At 41.2% G+C, this 12,518-nt stretch overlaps 4 protein-coding genes across 8 annotated transcripts in view; 1 reads left to right on the top strand and 3 right to left on the bottom strand.

Annotated features, from left to right (window-relative positions):
- Nucleotides 1–1,087, bottom strand: part of LOC106581775 (ubiquitin protein ligase E3 component n-recognin 3) — a 43,920-nt gene extending 42,833 nt beyond the window's left edge. For 3 of the 4 annotated variants that reach the window (XM_014164065.3, XM_014164066.3, XM_014164067.3), the window contains exon 1: nucleotides 214–1,086. In XM_014164065.3, the coding sequence (XP_014019540.1) occupies nucleotides 214–647 (434 nt within the window). In that variant the 5' untranslated portion in view covers nucleotides 648–1,086. Of the gene's footprint in view, nucleotides 1–213 lie in introns of all 4 variants that reach the window. The other variant, XM_014164064.3, reaches the window with a different exon arrangement.
- Nucleotides 1,088–1,128: 41 nt separating this feature from the next.
- On the top strand, nucleotides 1,129–3,957 carry mettl5 (methyltransferase 5, N6-adenosine). 2 transcript variants are annotated; one of them, NM_001140912.2, is given in 7 exon segments: nucleotides 1,152–1,488; nucleotides 1,759–1,873; nucleotides 1,955–2,139; nucleotides 2,215–2,297; nucleotides 2,385–2,436; nucleotides 3,372–3,421; nucleotides 3,846–3,954. In NM_001140912.2, coding segments are annotated over 7 exon segments (627 nt in total). In that variant the 5' UTR covers nucleotides 1,152–1,388; the 3' UTR covers nucleotides 3,888–3,954.
- Nucleotides 2,796–7,358, bottom strand: lab (Lupus La protein homolog B). The gene is given in 12 exon segments (NM_001173766.1): nucleotides 2,796–4,070; nucleotides 4,194–4,313; nucleotides 4,393–4,582; nucleotides 4,666–4,803; nucleotides 5,026–5,068; nucleotides 5,168–5,239; nucleotides 5,338–5,441; nucleotides 5,999–6,106; nucleotides 6,199–6,373; nucleotides 6,483–6,586; nucleotides 6,688–6,751; nucleotides 7,269–7,358. Coding segments are annotated over 11 exon segments (1,206 nt in total). The 5' UTR covers nucleotides 6,745–6,751; nucleotides 7,269–7,358; the 3' UTR covers nucleotides 2,796–3,975.
- A 1,884-nt stretch (nucleotides 7,359–9,242) lies between these two features.
- On the bottom strand, nucleotides 9,243–11,882 carry klhl23 (kelch-like family member 23). The gene is made up of 4 exons (XM_014164068.3): nucleotides 11,801–11,882; nucleotides 10,250–11,479; nucleotides 9,791–9,943; nucleotides 9,243–9,701 (listed from the first exon to the last, which is right to left on the bottom strand). The coding sequence occupies exons 2-4, from the start codon at nucleotides 11,472–11,474 to the stop codon at nucleotides 9,391–9,393; spliced, it is 1,689 nt and encodes a 562-aa protein (XP_014019543.2). The 5' UTR covers nucleotides 11,475–11,479; nucleotides 11,801–11,882; the 3' UTR covers nucleotides 9,243–9,390.
- Between the last annotated feature and the right edge of the window lie 636 nt (nucleotides 11,883–12,518).

Here is a 12,518-nt window from a genome sequence, read left to right as displayed (position 1 = left end):
CTGTTAGTAAGCAAACTAGGCATTATCATGACAGCCTGCCCCATAAATGTTTTAAAAAAAAATTGTTTGATTATGTCAGTTACTGTCAAAAAATGCCAAGTATTAAGTATTATCAATTCATTAGAAAATGTCACTACAATCTAGCTAGCCAGTTGACGTTAGCTAGCTAACGTTAGCTATTAGCCAGTTAGCGCTCTTAAGCTAAGGACTTACCCAGTTTCTCGCATGACATTACTATCTCCACAGTCACAGGCCCCACCAGCCTGGCTCCTGAACATATTGAAATCATGGCCTGTGTGATCGCCGTTGTTAAAACACTCTGCGCAGAGTGACATGCAAGGAGAAATGCCACAAGTCCGACAGCGGTATGCCACAAAATTGGCTGTCCAAACCAAGCCGCATAGAGTAGCATTGTCATAGGACCGGACCGTTTTGCAGAACTCCTCGAAACCTTCTCCTCCTGCTATTAGACATTTACACCAGTCAAGAGCCTCGGTGTCTGCCGCTGGCTTTTCTGGATTAAGAACAGAATCAAGCAGCTCTTGAAGTTGTCGGACACCAGAGCTGTTGTCAGTCCGATTAAGGTCTGACTTTAAATGAGCAGCAGTAGATTTCTTGTCCCGGCGTAGCAGCAACGCCGCCATCATGCACTCTGGCTTGTACACAAATGTATTTTTGTTGTCCTGTTGCTACGTTCTCGTGATTTCTCGCGATACATCCGATATTGTGTTCACTGTTTGTGTTCCGCGTCTATTGTGTCAAACCAATGACGTATATAAATCATTGGTTCAAACACACTGACCTGGCTTCATTGCAAATCCACATCCAGTTTGGCAGGTGATCAAGCTGTGTAGTCGTTTCGGCTACTGCTGTCCGGTAGGCAGCTGATCAACCGTGACCATGCAATTTTGTACACCAAAAGTTATATAGACAAACCATCACAACCCACGATTAGAGTAAACTAGCTAATCCCTAAGTATGGAATGATAATGCCAGTGCTGGCAGTAACTAGTGGAATCAGAAAATGTTATGCATGTTTTGTATTGCAAAAACACCATGATCATAGAGCTGCAATACTCTTCTTAGCATCTGTTCCACTTCGGATTGTTTTCATTGAGACCCCCTAATGCGGAAGTGTCACTCTGTACACCCTCCCCGTGGCTCTGAAGAGGGGTGTGCTGTGAGTTTTAGCTTTCTATGCCATATTCTAGCTCAGATGTGGCCAGCAGAAGGTAAACAATAAAACCAAGTCTTGGATTGCATTTACAGGGAGCAGCTATCGAGTACAATCTAGCTTCCTTGATATCTGTTGTCTTTCGGATAGGGCTCTCGGCGTTGAGTGTATGTAACGTTAGCTGTAGCAGGTCAAGGTTTGCTATCCAGCCAATATGAAACTGAAAGAGTTGGAAAGTTGTCTTCAACAAGTGGACGCCTTTGAAGAACCCAAGATTCTTCTTGAACAATATCCAACCAGCCCTCACATTGCAGGTAAGACTACTCCACAATGATCAATATAGGTGGCCCACTAAAGCTATAACATTACAAACGTGTGTTTGTTGTTAAAGGTAGACTCAGCCACAGCCAGCCATATGACATCACGTCATACACATCGGAGCTACTTTTGCTTAGATGTCAACTACAACAATCTGCCAAAACCTCCTACTGGCTCTTCACAATTTGTTTGCATGCCAATTTGAATTTAGTTGTAATTGAAATTGCTGAGTCTAATTATAGTAATTTAAACATGTATCTTTTCAGCATGTATGCTTTATACAATCCACAACACATTTGATGACATCGAGGGCAAATTGGTTGCAGATTTGGGATGCGGATGTGGCGTTCTTAGCATTGGTGCAGCAATGCTTGATGCAGGGTAAGAAAATAACACCAACTGTCTGAATAAAGGTTATTGTACTGGAGTATTTATCTAACCACTCACCTTGTTCTCTTACAGTTTGTGTGTTGGGTTTGACATTGATCCCGATGCACTGGAGATATTCAAAAGGAACTCTGAGGAATTTGAGCTGACCAATGTAGACCTGATCCAGTGTGACATGTGCTCCCTGAGATCCCATGCATATGCCAAGAAATTTGACACTGTGATAATGAATCCTCCATTTGGTACCAAACACAACCAAGGTGAGATCACATTTTAAGGTAATAAAACAACCAATTGACGTGTTATAAACCTTGATTGCTTTCTCAAAAATAAAGGTATGGACATGCAGTTTCTGAGGACCGCTTTAACTATGGCAACAACAGCAGTATATTCCCTTCACAAAACATCAACACGAGGCGTAAGTTGTCAGAACACTACATGGTGTACTACTCTTTCATCAACTTCTGTCAAGTGTTGTCTAATTCCTCTTTTTGCCTAATTGCAGCACATACAGAAGAAAGCGAGTGACTGGGGAGTAAAAATGGAAGTAATAGCAGGTAACAGAAATGTCACAATGGAGTCAGTAGTGTTGTAGTACTCGAGTCTAGATTTTACTTCTGACTCACCTTACTTGATAGGCAAACGATTAGCAATAGGCTACACAACACTCAAGCGACTCTTGCTTCCTCGTAACCACCAGTCTACTATTTCTTTGCCTGGTTAACCAGTTTACAAAATTAAAAGTCTAGCAATGTCGTTCTTTCCCCATGAGTATAGAAAAGTAGGCCATTTGAATTTGTCATCTCGCTCTCTTTCCCCACAGCATCTCATAGCCAGGTTCTGACAAGTCTCCCTTTACTTTTCACTCTGCAAAAAAACATTTGTCACATTACATAAGTGGGTGAATACAAAAAAATTTGAGCCGAGTCTGTTTATTATTGACAATCTTATCAATCTGACAGGAGCAATAGCCAATACTGTCTAGAGTTTATCCCTTCAAAACATTAATGATTTGACAACTGTTGAACACGAAATAAAATGTGTGTGAGCCTGCGTATGAATGGCATGTTTCATAGGCAATAATCACCATTGGGTAACAGGAGAAAAAGCTTTGTGTTACTTCAATGCTCACAAATTTTCCCGTCAGCCCACCAAGTTTCTGCTGGGCAGATATCTACCATTTAAAGAGGTGATAATCTACTGTAGAAGCAAACAACCAGCACTAACAAATGTCTAAAGAACCCCAAATCATTCATTTTGCGTTCACTTTGTGCACATAAACCAATGTTCATGTATTTTTTTTTTGTTTAACTCCGACCCAGTGACTCAGACATGAGCACTTGGACCAGGACTCGATAGTCAGCCATAGGAACTCTACCACTGGTGACTGACTTAGCCAGAGGGACTCGTAAACTCAACCACAACACTGCAGTGGAGGTGCTGAACAAGTACACCGAAATCAAACCTGACAGTGTGTTTCTCTCCTTGACAGAGCTAAGATATGACTTGCCAGCATCCTACAAGTTCCACAAAAAGAAATCGGTAAGAAAAACATTGACAAGTCTAAATTGTTTCACCAAGTGTTTTGAACATATGCTTCTGAGAATCTGACTTAAAATCTAAAAATTTGAATGGCTATTCACAAAACTTAAAAAGGAACAAGATCTATGCTTCAGGACTCAACCGTATACACTTGATTAAAACAATTGAGGAAAAAAATGAATGGCACTGATTAACAAGTTTCTATTAACATGCATATCTTTGTATGGAGGTGACTAAAACAGGTGTAATATGTTCCTGCTGAAATGATTTGTTTAGACGCAGTCAACACAACTAATAATCCATATTAAATAAGTCCCATAAAGTATGTTCAGGGTAGAAATTGATAGGTATTGACAATGTAAGATGCACACCACTGATAAGGCTGAACACGTTCCAGTCTTTCACATTCTAAATTGTTTTCTAGGTTGACATCAAGGTGGACTTTCTACGGTTTTCCACAACATGAAGCCTCCACTGGAATGGAATAAAGTCGTGTTTTCAAGGGGTTTCTTTTCAAATAAAATGTTTCAACGAGACGTGCTAGTACATCATTTCTAAGAGCCATTTTCAGTTTTGACAACTTTCGCAGCTGGAGCATCAGCATCTTTGCACACTCCTTCCAGGGCTCGCTTCTTCGGGCTAGGAGGTGCTATTGGAGAAATGGAAGTTAGAAGGAAAAGATAAGATACTCAATTGTTCCAAAGTTGCTCATTGACAGACGTCTCAGCAGAATCCTATCATTATATTGCATGATTAACATAACTGCTCTTACCGTCATCATTATCGCTATCATCAAATTTGGTCTTTCTGCCTTGGTAGTGTGATTTGCCATCACGTCCACCCCTGTCCCTTCGTCCTCCTCTCCCCCCTCTCCCACCTGATTTTCGGCCACCTGTAAAGAGGAGGAAATGCACCATCAGATCAGAAATGACATTATGAAGAGAAATAAAAAACGTCTTCAAATCAGTTACCTCTACCACCTCGACGTCTGTTGAGAGATTCCTGTTGGTCTTCAATTATCTTTTTCAGAGATTCCCTCTCTGCATCTCCCTCCACCACCTCCCACGTAACGTCTTCGCCTTTAATTTTCAAGTTTCCACCACTTGCTTCCTTGGCCTTATCAAGAGCTTCCTTGGCACTCACTCTGAAGAGGATGGTACCCTTTAAGATAAATAATTATTTCCTATGACATTCATTTGTCATTGAAGGGTGGTTAAAACTGTTTATTACACTGCAATTACTACCTCTTTGGCACCCCTGGTGAAATCAATCCATTTGATTTGACCATGACCTGAGAACACCTCGTGAAAGTCCTCTCTTGAAACACTGTCAAGATTGCCTGAGAACTTCAACAGGCATCCGGTCTGCTCGTCCAGAGATTTCTACAGTGTAAAATAAAGCAGCGGACCATTAGAACAACTTTAACCCTCCCTGTTTTGGGAAGAAAAATACAAATAGGGTCCTGTTCAATAGAAGCAAACAAGGGGAAAATGGCTTGAATTGGTGGTGGTGCTACTACTTTCAAAATGTTTAGCCATAATGAAAACAACCCTTTCAAAACAAATCTCAATAAGGATATGTGATAGCACTTCCAGAGATCTTACCATTTCCTCTTCTTCTGCTTGTTTTTGTTTTTCATCCTTGTCACTGTAAAACAAATGTAATTTGGAACAATTTGCTTTACCATAAAAATAGCCTTCAGGAAAAAAAAAAAAAACATGATTAAAAGGTCAGTAATGTGCTCACTGTTTAGCTTTTGCCTTTGACTCTGCTTTTAACAGTTTTCTATCCTCTGTTTTCTTTGCATGGTAGTCCTCTCTGAAAATACAAGAGCAGAGTTAATTATATTCATACCCTTTTCACCAGTATCAATAGGTCATATTAGACTTGGTAACGGTAGCTTAGCCTCCACCTACCTTGAAAGTATAATCATTTCATTTTCTTTGAATGATTTGGTGTCTGTGCGTGCTAGGAACTGCTTTGATGCTTCGTCAGTGTCAAAAACCAGGAATACTGAGCCCTGAAAATGGATGGAGATGCTGAGTGTTTTGTATTACACACATTTGTTAAATAAAAAATAACAAAGGGAAAAATATCTCCTGACAAATGTTCTATAAATCTGTCCTGCAGAGTGTGCTGTCCTTTGGTCTTATGAGTGTTTGGAAACATGCGAGCGTAAGGCCAAGTCAAGCTTTAGCGCTTAAGACGGAGGGAAGGACAATTGGTATAGATCGCCAACCTGTACAAAACTCATCCTCCTTAAACTTGCAAGCATTTTACAGGACTACTCATCACTCAAAACTCAGTCACAGCAGCAGCCGGACAAGGGGAATGAGACTTCTTCAAAAGAAAATCTAAACAGATAGATATGGGGACTCTTATTTCAACAGCCATCAATCAGTATAATGGATAGTCTGTTGGTCCCTCGAGTATACAGCATATTGTACATTCCCTTTAAAATGTGTAGCTATAGCACTTTGAATTATATTGTTTAGTTTGTGTTTTCATGTACCGTCTTTTAAGCACATGATCAAATACATTTCCCCCTGGTGGGATAATAAAGTTGATCTGAATCACCTTGAAATTCTTTTGGAAGTTGCGTCTCATCTGAATGTTTTCTATGGCGCCTTTCCCTTTCAGCCAACCCTCGATTTCATCAAGGGTTGTCTCCAATGGGAAACCTTTCTGGAAGATCATAGAAAATGTTTAACATACAAACACAGGGCTCCAAACAGCTGTAATTAGGTGCATCTCGAATATTGGAAAATTCAACCTACAATGTACACAGATTTGTGTTTGAGGGTATCTTTGTACTTGTCGTTCAGTTCCGGTAAGGGCTTGCTTGAAATTCTCCTGATTTTTGTCTTATCCTCACTCAATTCCAAAAGGCCAGTCTGGGATTTCTTCAGAGACTCAACAATTACACTGTGATCGGTTGTCAAGCATTTCAGCCTGAAAATAATGAGGGGAAAGTTAGGAATTATGTTATAGTGAACAATAAACATGTATGTAGGCCTTACCAAGTACAAAGCTTCAACTGATCAAATAAAATTGCACAAACCTGTTAAACTTGAGCATGGTTTCCAGGGTCACCCAGCCATCATCGAGCTGCAACTGTTCTTTGAGGAACTTGTCTCTTGGAAGGTTGTGATCACCGAAGTAGTACTTTGAAGATAAATAAAAACGTGTCAATCAGGGGAGATCAGCATTATCCAGGTTAGTTGTCAGTATATACCACCATATTTGAATATACAGCTAGAGTATACCTCAATCTGTTGAGCCACCTTCTTCTCAAGTTCAGACATTTCTTGAATTTCTGCCATGATGAGTCTGAAAATAAGTCAATGGAGTATTTATTAGATCAAAATGTGACAGATCAGTATTATTGATTTATAAGGAACACAAACCAAATTGAAAATGCTTTAGCGACATGCACTAGCCGTGCCAGCTAATTACACAACGGTCAAGCGCAGGAAGATTGCGTGGGGAAAAGCATTTGCTTACCCACGTTTTCACTCCTGCCCGAAGACAGTCATGTTACCCAGCCTAGCAAGCTACCTAGTACTATATAAAGCCCATGTTAATTAATTTCGTTCATTAGTGGTTACAGTAACATAGCCTCTAAATTCAAACGAAGACATGGCCTAACGGGCAGTTTACAGCGTGTCCAGCACGTACTTGAAATGCCTCGCTATGTCTGCTAACTCGTTACGTTAGCTTGCTAGTTAGCTAGCATGCAACTGTTTCTCCACGGGCCTCTAAAATACAATATAGGACAATTATATACCAAATAAGATGACTTGCATAGGAAGATTAAACTCTGGTTAATTGTAATATATTTACTTACTGTGATATGTTGACTTGCTACCTGCAGAAATGTAGGTTGATCAGAAGGCTTTCTTCCACACACGCTAAATCACGTCGGCAAGCAAGTGGGTTGTCCTGCGTGCTACAGAGATTGTCGAGGGCCAAAACTGCCTTGGTGTTCTGTTTTACCAAAGATATCTAACTAAACCAAGTAAGACCACTGCCTGTCATTTCCAATGGAACAAATGAGTCACAGTGGGCAGAGCCAAGCACACGCTTGCGAGATCCTATTGGCGCGTTCTAGAATAATTCTGCATATGTCCGTTAGGGAACGCCTATTCTGTGAAGCGCGCGTGTGCAACAACTCAATTCGCCTTTGCACTCCTACACAGCGCGATTTTAACTTTTGCGTAGGGTAAAGTCTACTAAACTTAGTCCACTCTGTTCATGGCAGAATTTAGTTTTGGGAACAGAAATCTGTATTGAGAGCAACTGTTTCATCGATGAGAACATTTGCAGAATGTCGGCCAAAATCTATCTGGTCCCATCTTCTCTCGCCCACGGGCTTCCTCTCACTACTATATTTGGCAGTGAGTGGAAACGCCAAGCGGATGCTTCACATTTATACATCCAGTGAAATATCTGTCTCATTGTTCTGTGGTTTTACGTTCTGCACGACTACAGTACAGCGCTGCCTAAATTCTTCTTCGATGAGGATTAACGGTGGTTGGCATTCATTAAATGTTGCATTACCGTCACCTATTCGACTGGAGTATAACTCAATAATACTAAAATACAGAAATACAACAAATACCCTATCATCTAACGCTAAACTAAAAAAAATATATATATATATTTTAAATACCATACTCCCCTATTTAAATATATTTAGTCCTACTTCAGGCCAACAGTCTGAAATGATGGCACACTACCACTTAACACACCCTGTAACTCTTCTGATGTCAAGTCTCGCACACTCAAATACCTCTCTGCAGCTGCCACCACAACCTCTATTTTCTGCGACATATGTTCCATCCCTGCAGTACAGTTGATAACCATTACTATAAATGCCAAAAATCCAATCTTACTGAAACCTATATCACTTGTTGGTTCATCCCTATGTACTGGTACAGATCTACTACTCACACCACGCCTCTCAGGATTCCCTCCCCCTTGACCCTTCTTCCTCTACTCTCTTCACTGCCTCAACATATGACAACTTCTGCACTACTCTAATCCTGAAAAACTCAACCTGCCAGCTTTCACAATTACCGCTATCCCAGTAATCACTCCTTTCAATGGCACCCTTTTCTTGAGAGCAACACAATTCACATCTCTTGCCCACATTCGTTTAACACAGAGTGCCTGCTCCCTCTGACCAGCAGAGACACAAACAACTTTCACAAGACCACTTCTGGTTACCCTCACTGATTCCACAGCACCCAACTCTGTTTTCACCCACCCTCATATTTTACCTTCAAACAGCTGAAAATACAATATTTTTGTTTATTGAAAAGGTTCACAGTGGTTTAGATGGTACAATGATTCTCTACACTATACTTCCATGTTTTGTCACATAAACTGAAATTAGGCGAACTATTACAATTTAAGCAACCAGGAAATGGTGGAGCAATTTCTGCATATTGCATCTTTAAAGTTACATTTATCAAGTAAAATCAGGTGCATACTGAATCAATCAACCTCAGACTGTTGCAACGTTTAGGCAGTGGTCTGAATAATTGTGCATACCCCTTGTGCATACTAAGATTCAGATGTATGGTTGATGACATTTGTGCTTCAAATATAGAGATTTGGCTAAAAACTGTGTGCATATGTAGAACTCTACCAGGTTAACCTGTCTAAGCCAAAATTACACAAATGGTAATGTAAAGTGCATGAGAACCAGTGTGTTAGATGTAAGTGGATTGAAAATGATGTGCTCTTTTTGTAATATTAAACCAGCGGTGATCATTTGTCACTGAACATTCATTTTTGGCCAACTGGGTATAAAAGATACTCTAAATAATGTACATTTTTGTAAAAAGATTCTTAGCACCTGTCACACACATACATAGCCCCTACCACTCAGGGGCCGTATGGCACGAAGGAACTGCATCCATGGGATTTAGTTGATGTTTGTTGTAAAAGTACATTAAAAGACACTACACACTGTAAATACAAATGCATCCGTGTGTTCTTGCTGGGCTGGGGAGGTTTCCCACAACCTCCCAGGTGTCCAGCTCTGGGTCATACTTCTCAATGCTCTGCAGATACGTCCCCTTTGAATAGGAATATCCCCCGGTCACATAGATGCAGCCATTGATCACTACAGCACCACACTCCATCCTCCTCTCCTTCATCACTGACAACTGCCTCCACTCATCTCTCTCTGGATCGTAGCAGTCTGTGATCGTAGTCTGTCCTCCCACCAAGTACAGCTTGTTGTTCAGAGAAACAGAGCACAGGCCATACTCTGAAAGCATGAATACAATGATTTCCTTAATAACTATTACTGAATACAAATTCAAATAAATGCCCACCTCCCTCGAAAATCTGTCATACCTGGATGAGGACTTATTGTGACAATGTTCCACTCATTGAGGTTTGGCCTGTAGGCCTGAATTTTTTCATAGGTGCTGCTTCCTCTGGAACCATAGTGGCCACCGGTCACATAGATTGTGTCATTCATGACACACGCAGTGGCATTTCCTACACCTTTGAAAGAGGAAGCATTTGATCAAAAACAGTGAACAGCCAAAACAATCCTGATTTCATTAGTGCTACTCAGTAAAATATTTTGCATGTTATTTTAATATGCAGAATAACTTGAACGTAATTATTTACAGGTCAATGGCTGAGAATCAAATAGTGAATAAGTGGCCAAGATAGCTTTTGGCCCAACCATGTAAAATGGAAAAATTCAAGGGCAATACTAGAGCAACACAGACCTGCATGTTTGCTAAAGTCTCTTCTCATTGTAACTAACTCCTCTGTATAGTGCTTCTGTTTATGTTTTCATACCTTGTATCATGTTGGCTGTAGGGAACCATTTCTTTTTTAAGGGGTCATAGAATTCAGTCTCAAGTTGTATAGCTCCCCCTCTGTACCCTCCTATGGCATAGATACAGCCGTGTAAAGCCACAGAACAGTGGTAGTATCTGGCAGTGATCATGGGGCATCCCTCAGTCCACTCATCACAATCACCATTATAAATCCAAACTGTGTCCAGGGCTTCAATAGTCTCAGTCATATAACCCCCAGTCACATAAATATTTGCCCCCAGTAAAGATACACTATAGCTCTCTCTTGTGTGTTCAGGCATATCTTTTCCTTGCACCCATGTGTTGCTTATTGGATCCCATATGTGGACTTCACAGAGCGGATGCCAGTAGTACCCTCCAATAACATACATGCTTGAGGACAGTTTCTTCCTGCTCGCTGAAGTCTCTTTGCAGTTGGACGTCAAAGCGTTGATAATCAATGACCTTACTTTTCCCTCATTGCCCAGTAAGCATTGCCTCTGTCCATCCAGGGCAGTCTTGAAGTGCCCCTCATCCAGCTCAAGATGGATACAACAAAGTAGGCCCTGAACGTGATCAATACGGTTAACAATGTCATAGGTGACCCATTTGACCACAGCATCCAAGAGAACTTCATCCTTCCATACGTTGATGTTCTTAAGAGACATGACGGAACTCAGCTTGTCGTAGTCCACCTCCAAGAATTCCTCCTGCTGTAGAAGGTCCTCAAACCTGCTGAGCATTACCCTTCGTGCCTCCCGCTCCAGCTCAGGGCAGATGTGCAGCTCAGCAAAAGAGTGCATACCCAGGCAGTTGTCCACATCCAGGAAGCGTATAAGGAAGTCTTCGCAAGCCTTCTTCACTGAGCTGAACTGTAAGAGGTCTGCTGCCTCCAGCAGGCTCTGTACATTCGTCTCGGTGATGTTCACCCTGGAAGTGTATACGTAGTTCACCAAAGCACTCAGAACGTCATAATCAATCCCCGTCAGTTTGATGAGGTTGTTTGACCGCTCTTTCATGTCGGCTGTGAACATGACTTTGAAATAAGAGCTGCGGGCTGACAATGCTGCCTTGTGACAGTAAAATACCTGTCCTGTGGCACATTGTAGGGTGATGTCGGTGAATATGCCACCTAGGTAGAACTCTCTCAGAGCATCCAAGAGTTCATTTGGATGGGCGATGTCACAAAAGTCATATATGTAGCCTTCTTTTCCTTTGTCTGACATAGTGGCTAGAAAATGAAGAGAAGGTAGAACATATCATTCATAATTTGTGGCGTTAATTTCTTGTGCCATTTTATTTACTATAGGCCTAAAAACAACTAAAATCGGATAGCTTTTAACGGCGTTCTTTACATATTGGCTTCCATCTTTACCACAACATAGGCTACTACAATATTAGGGCTATTTATATCTATACACACATCAGTAGGCTACGATCTGAGAGTGCAATAAGTTTCTACTCTCAAACCACTGGATTCTATACTACTAATTATTCACAACATTGTACCAACCATTAACCTTCAAATCCATATTCCCTCATTCACGCTTACCTTTCCACCGTATAATGGCATGAATTGCGCTTTCTGGACTGAAACAGGCGCTCGCAGGCACTAACCTCAAATTAGCTCTCAGGACCTTTGCAGCACACCGCTGTCCTATTTTGGTATCTGTGTATAGTTGGAGAGGCGCCGGCTGTCACCCTGCTCCATATACTCCAGCCTGCTTCTCAGATAATAGGCTACGTACAACCAGCCAAATAGACCGCTTTAGCGAATCACCGTTCCCGTTATTCCCCGGACACACATTCTCCAACCACGGCAATGGTTGAGTCGAGACAGCATCGCTGCGCACAAGGAACATCTTACCCCAAAGTGAACAAAAAAACGGTATGGCTGGTAGCCTATTTTAATTTGACTGAGGAATTCCCACACTGCAGAGCCACTTCCCATTCAGTCTCTTTCGTTGCCATGGCAGTTTTAGCCAAATCCTAATAAGGATTACGATTGCATAATCTAAAGAGAGATTGTAGTGTGGTGCCATGAACAAGCGCCGCATCAAACCTTATGACCAACACTGGCTTTGTGGTTCACAACCTCACTGCTTACTGCTAAGTAAAATCATCTAAGTGATGGACATTTTACTTTAGGCATCGCTGTTGAAATAACAGGACATTACATTTATTAAATATACAGTATATCAAAGGCTGGTAAACTAACATAGCATATTTCATCTCTATTGCACCCAAGGGAATATTTTTTTCTCGAAATA

This window comes from Salmo salar, chromosome 21 (assembly GCF_965601325.2).
Source record: "Salmo salar chromosome 21, fSalSal1, whole genome shotgun sequence".
NCBI classification, from domain to species: Eukaryota; Metazoa; Chordata; class Actinopteri; order Salmoniformes; family Salmonidae; genus Salmo; species Salmo salar.
This window is presented reverse-complemented; position numbering and strand designations above follow the sequence as displayed.